This window comes from Adiantum capillus-veneris, chromosome 25 (genome assembly GCF_014529385.1).
Source record: "Adiantum capillus-veneris isolate H3 chromosome 25, ASM1452938v2, whole genome shotgun sequence".
NCBI lineage: Eukaryota > Viridiplantae > Streptophyta > Polypodiopsida > Polypodiales > Pteridaceae > Adiantum > Adiantum capillus-veneris.
The window spans coordinates 90,206,926-90,223,367 of NC_140955.1; the positions used below are offsets into that span (position 1 = coordinate 90,206,926).

At 42.3% G+C, this 16,442-nt stretch overlaps 1 protein-coding gene across 1 annotated transcript in view; it reads left to right on the forward strand.

The window, feature by feature from the left end:
• Window positions 1–14,432, forward strand: part of LOC147425261 (putative RNA helicase SDE3) — a 56,859-nt gene extending 42,427 nt beyond the window's left edge. The window contains exons 2-5 of the mRNA XM_086499474.1: window positions 2,726–4,074; window positions 4,389–4,547; window positions 4,659–6,137; window positions 13,846–14,432. Coding sequence (XP_086355600.1) covers window positions 2,743–4,074; window positions 4,389–4,547; window positions 4,659–6,137; window positions 13,846–14,055 — 3,180 coding nt within the window. The 5' untranslated portion in view covers window positions 2,726–2,742 and the 3' untranslated portion in view covers window positions 14,056–14,432. The remainder of the gene's footprint in view (window positions 1–2,725; window positions 4,075–4,388; window positions 4,548–4,658; window positions 6,138–13,845) is intronic.
• Window positions 14,433–16,442: the final 2,010 nt, after the last annotated feature.

A 16,442-nucleotide genomic window follows, 5' to 3' on the forward strand; every position in this document is an offset into this window, starting at 1 on the left:
CATTTGACTTGCTTCATATGCGATTCTAGGAAGTCGATGCAAAGGGCTACGTTGTGTCTTACGCATGTACTCCACAACCCTTTGCATGCCCAAGACCTCAATGAGAAGCAATCCGGACTCAAGAAGTAAGAGCATGTAGGGTGTTTGTGTCTTGACTTGGAGAAAGTTGGTGAGAAAACGCTTTTGGACATTCTCAAACTCTTTCCAAGTAGACTTCCCGATGCTTCCACCCCACACCTCCACTCCATAAAGAAGCACTGGTGTCACCAATGTGTCAAAGAGGTACTTTTTGAGAGCCCAACACTTGATCTCTCCTGCATTGCACATGTTCTCAAATGCATAATAGGCCCTCTTTCCGGCTTCCAAGCGACGCATTGCACAATCCTTCCATTTATGATTGGATGGAACCTCAAGGCCAAGGTACTTGAAGTGATCTACCACTTCAAGTTTCTCATTGTTATATACAATGCATGGATTTTCATCATTGAGGGTCTTTACAAGCATAACCTTGGTTTTGGATCCATTCACGATCAGCCCGCTACGTAGGCAAAAGCGTTCCAAGACACTCATAAGCTTTTGTGCATCTTCTAAGGTATGTGCCAAGAGCACTACATCATCGGCATAAAGCAAAAGCATGATCACCGCATTTCCAATCTTAACCTCTTCTATGCCTTCTTGCTGCATAAAGTCAAGAACCATGCATTCCAATTCATCAATGAGTAGCCCAAAGAGGGTTGGGGAAAGTGGGCATCCTTGTTTGACACCAATAGTGCTTGCAAAAAATTCTGAAATTCCATCTCCCATATGTAATCGACATATCACTTTTTGGTAGATGCGAAAGACTGCATGCATAAATTCTCTCGGCACTTGAAGGCTTTGCATACGTCTCCAAAGATTTCCTCGCGGTACCATGTCAAAAGCTTTCTTGAAATCCACAAAGCAACAATACAACTTTTTTCCTTTCAATCGAGACGCTTCCATAAGAACTCGAAGAGTGACAAGGTGATCAATAGTGCTATGATGCTTTCGAAAACCTGCTTGGCCAAGTGCACATTTGCCATTCTTTTCAGCCCATTCACTTATCTTCATCTCCATGATACATCCAAATAACTTTGCCATTAAAGAACCAACCATTATAGTGCGATAGTTGTTCACATTGTTTACATCTCCTCCTTTGTGCAAAGGTTTGATCCAATTTGCACTCCAATCATGAGGCATGCCATACTGAAGTGCAAGGTTAAACATATCGCATATCCAATATCGTGTTTTCTTGCTTGTCCATTTAATCATTTCAGCCTTGATACCTTGAAGGTCACTTGCCTTACGAGTAGCAAGTTTCTCAAGCGCGCGGCATACATCTTCAATGGTAAAGAAGGGAGACATATACGGAAGGGAGCTACAACACTCCATCTTATCAACATTGGGTTGCTCATAGAGATTCTTACAATGCATATACATATCCTCAAGAGTCAAGTCACCAAAGCTCTCAACGCGCTTGCCTTTTAGATTTTGCCAAAACTTGCCACATGCATGTGCTTTCTCTTGTGCTAAAAGAAGTTGTTTTTCGACTTCCCACTTTCTTTTCTTTTGAACAAGTGCTTTGTATGTGTGTGAACATTCCAAGTAAACTTCCTTGTCTTTGATTGCATCCAATCTTAGCAAGTGTTTTCGGGCTTGACTACATTCCATGTCAAACCATTTCTTCTTGGTGCTACCCTTCTTAGACCTTTTGCAAGACATGTGTTTCACCGAAAAGCATTCCTTCGCACAAGAGAAAATTACTTCTTTGAAAACTTTCCATTTGCATTCTAATGTTGGGCTCTCTTGATGCTCTATCATGCTTAACATTTGGTCCACCATATCAGTATATATAAGTGCTCGTTTGAAGTCTAGACGTAGGTACAAATGATTCACATCATGATTGGAGGCTACATGCTCGGGCCGTTTACCACACTTGAGGTCAATACATAACATCCTATGATCCGATTCCGGATTCCATTCACCCAGTGTAAAGCTTTGTATGCATTCTAGAGTGGCTTCCGAGAACAACATATAGTCAATCACGCTAGCACCGTTGTGCTTTCTACATGTAAAGTCATTGGTGCCTTGCCATAGAGATACACCATTTGCAATGAGCATTCTGGTACTATTGCACATATGTAGAAGTGACTTTCCATAGTGATCCACTTCTTTTGTATCATTAGAACTTCGATTATACATGTATGAGTCATCCATTCTTCTTGAGATATGCGGCATGTCTACTTGTTGTGTGTCGTGTTGTAGCATATTTGTGCGAGCATTCATGTCTCCAAAAACAATGACTTCACCTTGATCCTTGTAATGAGCAATGTCTTCCTCTAGTTCAACAAAGGGCTGATCTCTATCCATATTCAAGCAAGCATAAAAGTTGGAGTCATAGTGAGGAATGTAGCAACCGGCTACAAACATGACTTGACCATTTGGTGGGCTGATTTTCAACCATAAGTAGCGTTTATACTTATCTTCTGTGACAATGGAAACATCTTTCAAACCCTTTTTGGTCATACATGCTACGCCTCCTTGGCCTCTTCGTTGCTTTGCATTTTTGGCCCACATCAAAAAATGCACATCGTATTTGTCAAATCCAAGAATTCGTTGCACATCATGCTCCCATGTTGAGAGAGAGAGAGAGAGAGAGAGAGAGAGATGAAATGAAATGAAAGACTTTGATATTCTCGCTCTACAGGTAACTGAAAGTAGGTGATGACGAACTACCCGAAAAAAATCAATGGGAAAAAAAGTAAGCAGGTTTATAGGCCTGTAGAAACTTCAGCCCATGGCAATACTGGTGATGTTTCAGGATCTGCGAAGCACAATAGATGTACTGAAATTGAATTTGTGGATCCAGAAGAGGAAATTGTTTGGCACGGAAATAGTGGCCTTCAAGCTACATGTGTGGCATCGAATAAAAATCCATTAATTTTTGAGGAAGCACAGAATGTGGCTAGTTTATCAACCAACCATAATGAGGTAAACTGGGTGCCCTCGACTGCTCAACATCCAAATGAAGCACCTCGTCAATATGCAGTACTGAGGAATTTGCTAGAGAATAGATCTAATAAACCAAGGAAACCTGGTGATTGCTCTGGTAATATTTCAAATCTTGATGCCTCCAAAGAGAGCAAAAAGTATAGCACAAAAAAAAAGCATACCAGCAGACAAAGGGATCATATTGGTGGATTAGAGGATGGGTACAAATTTGTGGTAAAAACTTCAGTACCAACTGAAAAACTGAATGAAGTTAAGAAGACAAATGTTGCTGACTTCTCATATGTACACAATGTACAGCATGAATCTTCAAATAGTGATCAGGCTAAGGTCAGGAGACAAGGTGCCAGGCAAAGGAACAGTTTCCTGTTCTGGATTGCCCGCCAAGGCATAGAGGAAGGAGAGATAACTGTGTCGCAGCCCTTTTTAAGCCCAGAACACCTGAAAACAGTAGATCTGGGCCAGACAGAGGTGGGTGTGATCTCTGTTTCAAATAATGGCAAAAGGCTGGTGAATTTAGAAAGTGTGAGACTACTTTATGCAAAGCCAAAAGATTCCTTTTATTTGACACTACATTCTGATGCAGTGCAAACTCCTACTGAGCAACCTCTGATAAATTCTTCAAGTTCGTCACTTCACGGCCCATATAGTCTATTGCCTGGTTCTACTCTTGCTTTCCAGCTTGCCTGCACGGCAACAGTAGTGGGATACCATAAAGCAGTTCTCTTGTTTGACCTTGGCAGGCATAAGGTTTTGAGATATGTCAATTTACTGGCCGAGGATGATATTGCAAGGGCACTTTCTGTGTCAGAACCTTACTCGCGGGGCACTGGGAAAAAATTTCAAACTCGTGGGAGGCTAGTCTCTGGTCCACCTCCTCCTCGTCCTCATTTTGCAAAGCCATTGGGTGCATATCCAATACCTCGTGACATTGAAAGCTCTCTTATGAAAGAGCGTATGCTGCCAATTTTTCTGCAGGAGCTTTCATTTGAGTCATACTGCGAGTATTTTTCGGCGTTGATTTGTGCAGAGGAGCTTCAGTGGAAGGTAAGAATTATTAAATGCATGCTGTATGGTCACAGAAGGGATCAATGGAAGGCATCTCTAAATTTTTAGACCAACTTATAGCAACATCTAATCATGCGCATACTGTTTGATCACCCAGTACATCGATGGCAGGCATCTCTAAAGTTTAAGACCTATTTGTAGCAACAAGTGGCTGATAAGGATCACTGAAATTATTTTAGGGTCACTGGAATCACTTTTGCCACAATTGAAAGTGAAAGAGGCTAGTCTTGCCTGCACTCATGTTGGCTTCCTGCACTCTGGTTTTTTAACAAAATCAAACTGGTTCCTTGCAGGCAGACATTTGTGCATATGACTTGAAAAATGTGACGATGTCGCTTGATAAGCCGGGTTTGTTAGCACTAAGAGTGCCGGGGTTACTGGAGAGACGACCATCTGTGATATACAGGGATTCAATCCTTGCAAGACCTGTTGAATCGGACAAGAAATATCAGGTCAATTTCTTCTCTTGCTTGCAAAGGACAGTTTTTTGCGCTTAATATTTTGCATTATCATATTTTCTGAGGTTCTGGCTCAGACCTGTGTGTTTTTGGTGTGCTGAATAGGGTTATGTGTATGAAGTTCGGGCTGAATTGGTGTTACTGAAGTTCCATGCATCTTTTCACAAAAAATTTATTGCCAATCAACAGTACGATGTGAGATTCTCGTATTCTCGCATAACAATACGGAGGTGTCTTCAAGCTATTTGTGCGTCAAAGAATCTGGACAGAAATTTCTTGTTTCCTGTTTTTATCCCTCCTGCCATTAACGGCCATGGAAAGAACTTTGTACCTGTCAATCGCCTGTTGAATGAAGAACAGAAGCAATCTGTCATGGAAATTCTCAAGAAAGCAGGCGGACCACCTTACCTTGTTTATGGGCCCCCTGGAACAGGGAAAACAGTGACTATTGTAGAGGGTATTTTACAAGCTCTCAAGCTCAAGACCAATTCCAAGGTTCTGGCCTGCGCTCCATCAAATGCTGCAGCGGATGTTTTGCTAGAGCGTCTTCGAGGTCATATTCAAGTTATGGATATGCTTCGCATTAATGCATATTCTCGGCCTTTGGATGATGTGGCTCCTGAGCTTTGGCCTTATTGTTATAGTGATGGCTCTTTCTTCTGTTGCCCTTCTATGGAGAAACTTTCGAAATATAAGGTGGTTGTGTCCACTTATTTTAGTGCTGCAATGCTTGAAGCTCAAGGTCTTGAACCAGGTCACTTCAGTCACATCTTTCTTGATGAATGCGGTCAAGGTCTGGAGCCGGAGGCACTGGTAGCTTTGGCAAATTTTGTCACAGAGAATACAGTGGTTGTTCTTGCAGGGGATCATCAACAATTGGGGCCGATCATAAGATCTCTGATTGCAAAAAAGTTTGGGCTCGGCGTCTCCTTGCTGGAACGTTTATCAAGTCGACCTCTCTATAGCCGCTCTTCAGAAAGAGGTAATGTGGGTGAATTCAATAGAGCAGTTGTCACCAAGCTGGTACGGAATTATCGCTCTCATCCAGCAATTCTTGATTTACCTTCTCGGCTTTTCTATGATGGAGAACTCATTGCCTCTGCACCTCAAGAGATCTGCAACTCGCTTTGCGGTTGGGAAGAGCTCCCAAACAAGAACTTTCCTGTTCTGTTTGTGGGAATTGAAGGGAAAGATGAAAGAGAAGGAAAAAGTCCATCGTGGTTTAATGCACAGGAAGCAAGTAAAGTGGTTGATTTAGTGGTGAAGCTGAAAGAGTGCAGGAGAAATCGTCTCAGTGATAATGACATTGGTATAATTTCGCCTTACAACCAGCAGGTCAAAAAGATCAAGGTTGCACTTGCTCTGAAGAACATAACAGGTATTAAGACAGGCAGTGTCGAGCAGTTTCAAGGCCAGGAGAGAAAAGTAATAATTATCTCAACTGTACGATCAAGCCAGGAATTCATTCAGTCAGATCAGCTACATCAGATTGGATTTCTGGATAATCCAAAGAGGTTCAATGTAGCTGTCACTCGAGCTAAAGCTCTGCTTATTGTCGTTGGCAATCCATATGTGCTTTTTCAGGTATGTTGTGCTCCCAAATGTTTGATGCACAAAAGAAAGAAGCCTTGTTGAGGATATGTTCTATGCTGACCATTGTTGTGCTCGAGCATTTGGCTGCATTTTACAAGCTTTCAAGCTGTTGTGGAGACCATTTGAAACGCACAGAGAGAGCTTTGGGCGGATTTTTGTTGCAGCTTCAACCTCAGCTTACTCTGTTTAGTGTGCTGCTATCCCATCGGGGGACATATCCCAAGTTCAGATCCCTATGGTCTTGGAGTGTGACTGGATCATTGATAACGGTGCTGCCAAGCACGTGACTTTTGGACTTTGCTATCTGATTTGAGGCCGTGCAAACTGATACATTGCAGAATGGTTCCAACTTTCGCCTCTTTCTCAGACACCTTCCAAGAGTAGTTCCATTTGGGCTGAGTTGTCTTGTGTTGCTACAAGGCGGGATGGTAGAGATACCTTTACTAGACCTAGAGGCATAGTGTCAAGAGTTTTCTCCAACTCTTGCTGACTGTTTCTTAGAGAGTTTACCACTTAAATGGCCAGAGGATCACAGTATAGAGTTGATTCCAGGGAATACCCCTCCAAATCGACCACCGTACAGAGTGAGCAGAGCGCAGCATGAAGAGATCTTGAGCCAAGTCAAAGAACTTATGGTAGTCTTTCACCCTTTTGTTCCCTAGTGCTGCTTTTGCAGAAGAAAGATGGATCATGGAGGATGTGTATAGATTATAGAGCTCTAAATAAGATCACCTTCAAGAATAGGTTTCTAATACCTAAAATCGATGATATACTTGATAGATTGCAAGGTTCTACTTGTTTCAGTAAGATCGATGTTAATAGTGGCTATCATTAGATCAGGATCTCTCATGCAGATGTATACAAGACTGCATTCAGGACATCCTTGGATTGTACGAGTTTTTGATGATGCCGTTTGGCCTCTCAAATACTCTTGCAATGTTTGATTGGATGATGGATAGGATCTTTTGAGAGCATAGACAATATGTGGGCACATCTTTGATGATATGATAGTTTTCTCCCAATCTGAAGAAGAACATCGAGGGCATTTTACTCAAGTGTTCAAAGCATTGAGAGAACACAGAATCATGATCAACGGGAAGAAAAGTGAGGTCTTTTTATTAAAGATATATTGCTTGGGACACATTTGTTTCATCCAAGGGTGCTAGCAATGATCGATAGCAAGTTGAGGCTATTCATGATTTGGGGACTTTCTTGGGTTTGTGCTCTTATTACAGGTGGTTCATATAACAGTTTGCAGGAACCACCTGACAGTTTGCAAAGATTGCTTCACCGTTGCATACCCAGACTCACAATGGGGTACAATTCACTTGGGGACTTTCATAGATTGCGGCATTTAAGCAGCACAAGGAGAATGTAAGGACATGGGTCCTACGGGCAAGGCCACTGGCATGGCCGGACAATGTGTACGCTAGGGGGAGGCTATAAGATAGCACGGTTGGGTGGAGACTAGCACAATTTATATGGTGCCGAGTTTGGAGTAGTTTTTGACCATGAGAGTATCAAATGGTTTACTACTTAAACGGACTTGAAGGGCTATAAAGCTAGATGGGTCGAAATCCTTCAAGATTATGATTGTAAGCTACGATATCGCAAGGGGCGATATAATGTAGTAGCGGATGCACTAAGTCGGATGCCTCAGATTAATTCACTTGCTTTCACGGAAATAAAGAGTGGATTTTTAGAGTCATTACATGGCAAGTGTGCACAATATCAATCATATGCTAAAGTGTGGCGTGCAGTTTTAAAAAGGGATCCCTCACACTCACATGTCTCTGAACAGCCAGATCAACATGTCTCTGCACGCGCGGATAAAAACTCCAACACACAGAGCTCCACCCCTACTTAGGAAGAGCTTAAGCGATGGAAGAATTTTTCCATTGACGATGGCTACTTACTCCACAAATGTAGAGCATGTGTGCCAAAGGACTCAGATACTAGGCGCCAAATCTTATTTGATGTCACGATAGTCGAAGTGCTAGTCATCCAGGTATTCGTAAGACGTATGCCTTAGTTCGACGACAATTTTATTAGCCGGGCTTACATCATGATGTTCAAAAGTATATACTAAATTGCCAACAGTGCCAAGTTAATAAGGTAGAGCGCCTCAAGGTAGGTGGCCTTTTACATCCTTTAGACATTCCACAAGGTAAGTGGGAGAGTATCTCTATGGATTTTGTAGTAGGACTACCTACTACAAATCGTGGCCATGATGCCATTTAGGTAATTGTAGACCATCTCACAAAGATGGGTCGATTCATTCCCACTAAGACTACGATTAAGACATCGGAATTAGCACAGCTATTTGTAGAGCATATATATAAACTCTACAGTCTTCCAGCTAGTATCATTAGTGACAGAGATCGAAAGTTTGATAATCACTTCTGGAGAGCTGTGTTCCAAAAGTTGGAAACTAAACTTAATCTAAGTATTGCTGATCATTCAGAAACGGATGGTCAAACAGAAAGAGTTAATCAAGTGCTAGAGGATATGCTACGAGCGTACGTTAGCAAGAAGCAAACCACTTGGGAAGACTACTTACCTATATTGGAATTTGCTTATAATAGTTCAAAGCATGTGACTAAAGGGTTTAGTCCATTTATGCTTTTGTATGGATTTCAACCTAGATCACCCGTTACGGTGGGGTTGGCTAAGTAGAAGATACAACAAGCGAAGGATTTTCTCCAAGACCATTTTGACATGCTTTGAGTTGCTCGACAAAATGTTAAGCAAGCTCAAGATCGATATGCTACCTTCGAAGAAGGAGACAAGGTTTTTCTCAAAGTTCCGGAGCATTCAGAAAGTCTGAAGACGGGAAAAGTTGCTAAACTTTCACCACGCTATTGTGGACCGTTTACCATTCTTAAATGTATAGGTCAAGTTGTCTATAAGTTAGCTCTTCCAGAGCACTCACGAGTTCATCCTGTTTTTCATGTTAGCCGTTTACGAAAACAGCTAGGACAAAATGATAATGTCATTGACACAGGTGTGTTAGTTGACCTTATCGAACCGCCAAGCATCTCTCATGAGCCCGAAAAGATTTTGGCCCTCACGAGCTTCGCACCAGACATCATGTCAGACGACAGGTGTTGGTAAAATGGCTAGATAGACTTGAAGAAGGTTCTACATGGGAGAATGTCTCTCCACTTAAGAAACGTTTTCCTATGTTCGTTTTCGAGGACGAAAATGATTCTCCAAGGGGGGGTAATGTAAGGACATGGGTCCTACGGGCAAGGCCACCGGCACAGCCGGACAGTGTACACGCTAGGGGGAGGCTATAAGATAGCACGGTTGGGTGGAGACTAGCACACGCATTACCACCACCCTTTCAGAGAAGTTAACGGGCTAGTGTTGATTCTACCTGATTTGCATATATCTTTGGAGGTTTACTTTTGATGCTTGTGAAACCGCTTTTAGATGCGGTCTAAATGCAAGAGGGCCATGTAGTAGCTTATGAGAGTCAAACGTTGTCAAAGATGCAGCATGTTGCACAGATTTATGAGTTGGACATCGGGGCATCGAAGCGATACTTACGGGTGTTGAGCATTGCGTCTACTGACCTTAGCTCAAGGACTGGATGAGTTTGTGCGCACTTGTATAGTGTGTCAAAAAGTAAAGTATGATGGGCACAAAGTGACAAGACTCCTAGAGCCTTACCTATTCCAGATCAACCATGGGAGAGTATAGCTATTGATTTCATCTTTGATCTTCTAGTGGGCATGATGGTATTTGGACTATAGTGGACAAATTCAGCAAGCAAGCTCACTTTGTACCAATAAAGAACAGAGTGAAGGCCGATCATTTGTCAAAGCTGTTTATCTTTCATATTTTTTGGTTACATGGGATGCCTACATCTATTGTTTTAAATAGAGATTCCAAATTCACGCGTTTGTTCTGGAGATCAGTGTCTGAGAACGTGGGTACTTCGCTTTGTGTTTCATCCACAGATCGATGGCCAATGAGAGATTACCTATTGAAGTACTACATCTTTGAAAATAAGTCTCAGTGGGAGAAAAAATTGCCATTAGTGGAGTTTTCTTACAACACTGATTAAGCTTCAACGCTAAAGGCACCACTTGAGATTGTTGAGGGCGGCAAGAAGGTTCTGTCTTTTTTGTGCATCAAGGACAAAATATTTTAGGTAGATCATTTTGTACAATATCTAGAGATTGCCTGTGCCAAGGGTTAAGGAGGCTTTGCAAATGTCTCAAGAATGGCATAAGAAGGTGGCAAACAAGCATTGGTGTGACTTGCAGTTGAAGGAAGATGATTGGGTGCTTCTTAGTTTGAGAAGGCACGCCTTAGAAAGGAGACGGGCAAGGAGAGGCTTTTTCCAAAGTTAAGTATGCAATACTATAGGCCCTTCCAAATTTTAAAAAAGTTCAATGATATATCCTTCAGATTGAAGTTGCTAGAAACTTAAAAGATTCACAATGGGTTCCATGTCAAAGGACAGGGAGTCTTAGGAACAACTAGAGGCATAAGAAACCGAGGAGATTCTTATACTTGAGCAGGTTCTAGTACACAAGGAAAGTGTAGGGTAAGTTGTTCCGCAAGTATTTGGTCAAGTATTTTGCTCTTGATGCAAAGGGGACGGAAGAGGAGGAATTGACAGATACTCCTCAGATACTAGAGCTTTACCTTGAGGCTTTTTGTGTAGCTGCAAACATTCCAAAAGTGCAGGTTGAATCACCTGCTTGAATCTGGTGTAGTGCCTGCTGTATGAGCGGAGCCACTCCACTTCATTGTCACAGATTGCTTAGAAGGGAAATAAAGTCAACTAATTTGTCTTTTTGGATGCTGGCAGGCTCACAGTACACTGCTGATTGACTTTATATGACATGTATATAGATTGTTTACCATGATATATAGTGTTACGGTTGAAATTCCTTCAACATGTGTGATTCATTTAGTCTTCGAATTGTCTATTTGATTATGTATGTAAGACGAAACCAAGAAGCCTTTGCATTTGATTGTATATTTTATGGTATTTGGGATCACCCCTCTGCATATTTTGTACATTATCTTGAAACCGTGTCGTTGAGTTGAACATTTGAGTATAAGATTTTGAGAGAGAGAGAGAGAGAGAGAGAGAGAGAGAGAGAGAGAGAGAGAGAGAGAGAGAGATGAAATGAAATGAAATGTTATATTAACGTCTTCAAGAGGCCAAAATGACCTATGAGACTAAAAGTTACAATTGGTGAATCTGATACCATGTCTGAGTATGGAAATTACAAAGTTACAAAGAACTAACACTAAGATACTAAAACCCTTTTTTTTTTTGGGGGGGGGGGGGGGGGAAGGGGGTTTGTGGGTTCATATGAAATCTCTCATCGGTCGCTGTCGGATCTCATCGACTTCCTCCATGGTCAGAACTTTGGTTGGGCGTCTTGCATGTCGAGCTAGAGTGATCTGTACCTTCTATTGCAGCCTTTGTCGATAGTGGGAGACCCCTCGAGGTCGTGGACGTCTGGATCTGCCAAGCTCAGTGGCTCGGTCAAGCAGTGTACTTCTAGTATGAGTAGGCTCTGAGATCTGCTGTAATGACTGCTCCGTTGGCTCTCCTCTGTCTGGTGTAAAGAACTCTGTGATTTGTCTCTGAGATTGTCTTTCCCTGATGTCCTCAGCAAGCTCTCCCTAAGTCTGCGCAGCTCTAGCAGGAACAATCCGAGACACTTCGGATCCTTGTAGAGAGAGAGAGAGAGAGAGAGAGAGAGAGAGAGAGAGAGAGAGAGAGAGAGAGAGAGATGAAATGAAATGTTATATTAACGTCTTCGAAAGGCCAAAATGACCTATGAGACCAAAAAGTTACAATTGGTGAATCTGATATTTTGGCTGAGTACGGAAATTACAAAGAACTAACACTAAAACACTAAAGAAAAAGGAAATGAATCTGAAGCTGATTTGGAATTGAGACGAGATATGGGGGGGGGGGGGGGGGGGGGGGTTTGTCTCTCATTGGTCGCTGTCGAATCTCATCAACCTCCTCCATGGTTAGTACTCTGGTTGGGCGTCTTGCATGTCGAGCTAGAGTGATTTGTATCTTCTGCTGCAGCCTTTGTGGATGGTAGGGAGACCCCCCGAGGTCGCAGTGTCACAAGACAGGCACCACGTGCCAATAGAAAAGAACAGACTGAAAGACTTTTAGCGCTTCAATTACAACTGAACTGAGAGAGAGAGAGAGAGACGACACGCGACACGGAGTGGCGGAATTCCACCCCAGAGAGTATTGGCCCCAAACCTTGGCGCCCCTTTCGGTATTTCTTTATCTTGCATCAACACAGTACAAGCTGGTACTCTAGACTTTGCACCTTCTCCAAGAAGCATGCTAGAGAATGAGCCCTAACCTCATATTTAAAGGCCCTAGGCCCCAAAAGCAGTTTACAGTAAAAAGCCTTCAAACTCAAAAGCATTTGGTCCAAAAGCAAAGCCAAAAAGCTGCTAGCGTAAAATCCGGAATTCCATACAGCTGCCATGTCAGCAATTAGCACAAAACACGGAAATCCATACAGCTTGCCATGTCATCATGCCAGCACAATTTTCGAAAATCTGCCACGTCATCAGTTTGCACAATTTCTTGTGTGTGTGTGTGTGTGGGTCCTCCTTTATTTTCCTTTTATGTCACTTGGGGCCCCATCGGACAGGGTCCCCATATGTTGGTAGGACTTCTTCTTATGTTACTTGTCCTTTTTAGGGTTTAGGCCCCTCGGCCGGCATCTATAAGCTGGTTCAATTCTTCATAGGCTTTGACACGTCAGCAGTTTGTGATACGCGGGCGTCTGGATTTGCCTAGCTCAGTGGCTCTGTCAAGCAATGTACCTCTAGTGTGGGTGGGCTCTGAGATCTGCTATGATGACTGCTCCTCTGGCTCTCCCTTGGCTGGTGTAAAGAACTCTGTGATTCATCTTTGAGGCTGTCTTTCCCCTGATGTCCTCAGCAAGCTCTCCCTAAGTCTGCGCAGCTCTAGCAGGAACAATCCGAGACATCTCTGATCCTCGTATCTCATGACTCTAGAAAATGGTCCTGCTTCACCACGATACTGTCTTGCGTTCCACTGCTCTCTAAATGTTCTCGTCATACTCTAGAGAGAGAGAGTGATGGTCCTGCTTCACCACGATATTGTCTTGCATTCCACTGCCCTCTACATGTTCTCGTCATACTCCATTCCCCCTGCAAGGTTGCCAATGGCTGTCCTGTTCACTATTTTTGCGTGTGCGGGTGTGCCAATCCTTGTCCCTTATACTTATTGCTGTTTGTGCAGACCTCTGTGTGGCTGCATCTATCGTTCATTGCTTTTTGTTTATAGTTCAAATTCAAAGAGGCCCTTTCTTGGTTTGTTTTTGTATCTTCCGGCTTCTTGTTTTGCTGTTCTTTTTCTTTGTGTTGTGGGCTTTGTCTCGTGCTCTTTTGACCTGTTCTTAAGTAATGTCTAAGGTTAGAATACATACACTATTGTGACATGCAGGCAACTATCCTCTTCTCCATATTTCCAAATAAGTTTTGGACTTAAGGACTTGAAGTCCCTGTCATTTCCTGTTTTGCTAGTAGTGTGTAGAGTTTGTTAATTGACCTTTTATGATTTCGTGAAGTAGATGGTATGAAAATTGAATTCACTCTTGAATGAATCGAGTGCTAAGTGATCCACTTGCTGGCAAGTAATTGTTTGGCATTGTTCTGATAGGACCGCCAATGGGGCGAGCTCTTAAGTTACTGTGTCACCAACAACTCATACATAGGATGTACTCCGCCCATGGAACACAAGATGGAAGCCAAGGAGTTGAATGATTGTGTGGATCTACTTTTTGTTGCCACTCAAAACACAGGTAATGAAGAGGGGGCAGAGCCTAATGCCTCAGCTTTTGAAACTGCCTGGCCCGATCCCACTTCCTAGCAGGTACCCCATTTTGTTGTAAGTATATATATACGGTCCGTGTTATGATTACAGCCAGGAGCCCATCAGGCTAATTGCCATAGACAATGTGGTGGCTACTTTCCTTCATTTTTTTTGCGGTCTCACTGATAATAAAGTTGTATGGAGCATAAATGAAGCATCAGTGAAAATAGCAATGGGGTCCTTGAGGCCCTGACTTGCAGATGTGGGGAGCCTTGTAACTGGGCTTGACCCCCATCTTTAACTGTGAAGGTAATATTCCATACATGCTCTATTTGCTAGAAATGTATTTTTCAAGAAAACAGCCTTCTTGGTTGTGGTTCCAGCATCATAGAGCATGCGGGCCTTATTACTAAGGATGACTAGGCTTCTTGGCATGCTGTGGTCCCTTTGGTCTCTTTGTTCAACATCTAATTGTCTCGTGATGACTTTCATCACAGTATACTGATTTATATAATCACACATTACCCGCAGTGTTCACAGAAAACCTGTAAACAGTTACAATGCACCTGCTAGGTTTTGCTTTCTGTAAAATAAAAATTTACAATTTAGATAGACTGTAAAGTGTTCCCTAGTTTAGTTGTAATTTCCAAAAAAACTTGCAAAATTTTAGAGAAAAACCAGTAAATCTCAAAAGCCCAATTTTTTCTATTTGTTTGGAAAAATGTTCTTTGGAAACACTGATTACATGGGCGTGGCTGCGAAGAGAGAGAGAGAGAGAGAGAGAGAAATCCCATCTGTACCTATTATTGGTTGGTAGCCCCTTTTTGGGTAAGAGTCCGATGTAATGCGTGTTCAACTCTTATGAAGCTTAGTTTCAATGTCCACAAAGGGCCAAAGAATGTTTAGGCTAAATGTTGTCCAAGATCTTGCAACCGGCTGTCTAAACCTAACATAAACAAGTTGCCATTGTCAATAAGTTCTGACTAAGCCCCACTTACCATATTTTGAAAGTAAGACCCTACATGGCCATATGCCTAGAAACAGCCTAATCAAGCTCTCAATCAATGGAAGGCCCAAGGTATGGGTATTTGTGTGCATTGTATGCAAAAAGGTGTGGGCAATTGTGTGCGTCATATGCAAAAATGTAGAGGTTGAAAGGATTCAAAGCAAAAATAGGACTTCATTTTGGCAATGGAGCACAACTCGCTAAGGTATTTTGTGTGTCTCAAGGTAATAAATAATATTTAGTATGCATTGAAAACAAGTTAGTGGGAACAACCCTCCCACGTCTATTGTTCTTTTAGACTCTTGAGCTCCCTATGCGACAACCCCCCCCCCCCCCCCCCCCCCCCAAACCCCGCCCCCCCCTCTTAACAACCCCTCTCTCTCTTTCTCTCTCCCATGGCTATTGCTTCTCGCCCACCGCGCATACTTATTTTTGTGCTCCAAGCATGTGCTTGTTGCTTCCTATTATGCAATTGTATAATCATCGCTATACGTTCCTCCTCTCTTAGTTGTGTTTCAGATCCTCTCATTCCAAAATACCATGGCAAACAGGATGGCACGAAGGAGAGGGGATGGTGACCTTGATACATGACAACATTAAAAAAATATATAGAGCAACAACAAATTCCTTGCACAAAGATACATAGGGCTTTCCTTAAGTTTGCAATCAGAGACAAAAAGGCAGCTGCTTCATCATCCAAAATTCTTAGTGTTGCAACCTCCATTAGAGAGAGGTGGGGGAGAGTACTTTTCTCTAACACTTTAATTTTCGAGGTGAAGATGCCACATTTCAACAATAAAATAAAATGGGCAATTGTTATGGCATGCCTTTACACAACTTCTATGGGTGAACGAAGCATTTGAGCAATGGAAATATTTCCAATGCATTGAGGGAAAGTCATTGCTCTAGTTCTTAGCTACATCATGAAGTTGAGAATGGTCTACTTCCCTTGAATGTTTTTCATCATCAAAAAAATCAATTGAGTAGCGTCATGAGTGAAATCAAAGGATATTGCGTTTTATTTTTGGACAAGTGAGTTGTGTGTCTCCCCTCGAAAAAAGATGTGTCAAGAGAGGATAGGATGGAGTGCTTTCTTGTTGCATCGAGCGCATCTTCTCAATTTGCCTCATGTATGCAATGCAGGCTTTGGATTACATTTGTACCTTGCCTATTTCACACTTTTTTATTAAGGGATTTCTAGGTTCTCCACTTTTAGTCTTTTGATAAAGGTCTAAGGTTCTCAATTATGCATTCTTGGCCTACTTTAGAGTCCTTACTTGAATCAAAATCTTGTTCTTTTCTCAATCTCTTTCCTCCCTATATCAAGCACTCACTTCACACTCTAAAGCACTTAAAAATGGGTTTGTTGTCCCGAATAAGGTACTTTTAAGTTGTCCCTTAGCTACTTCTACCTTTTTACGATTCTACTCTATTCCTT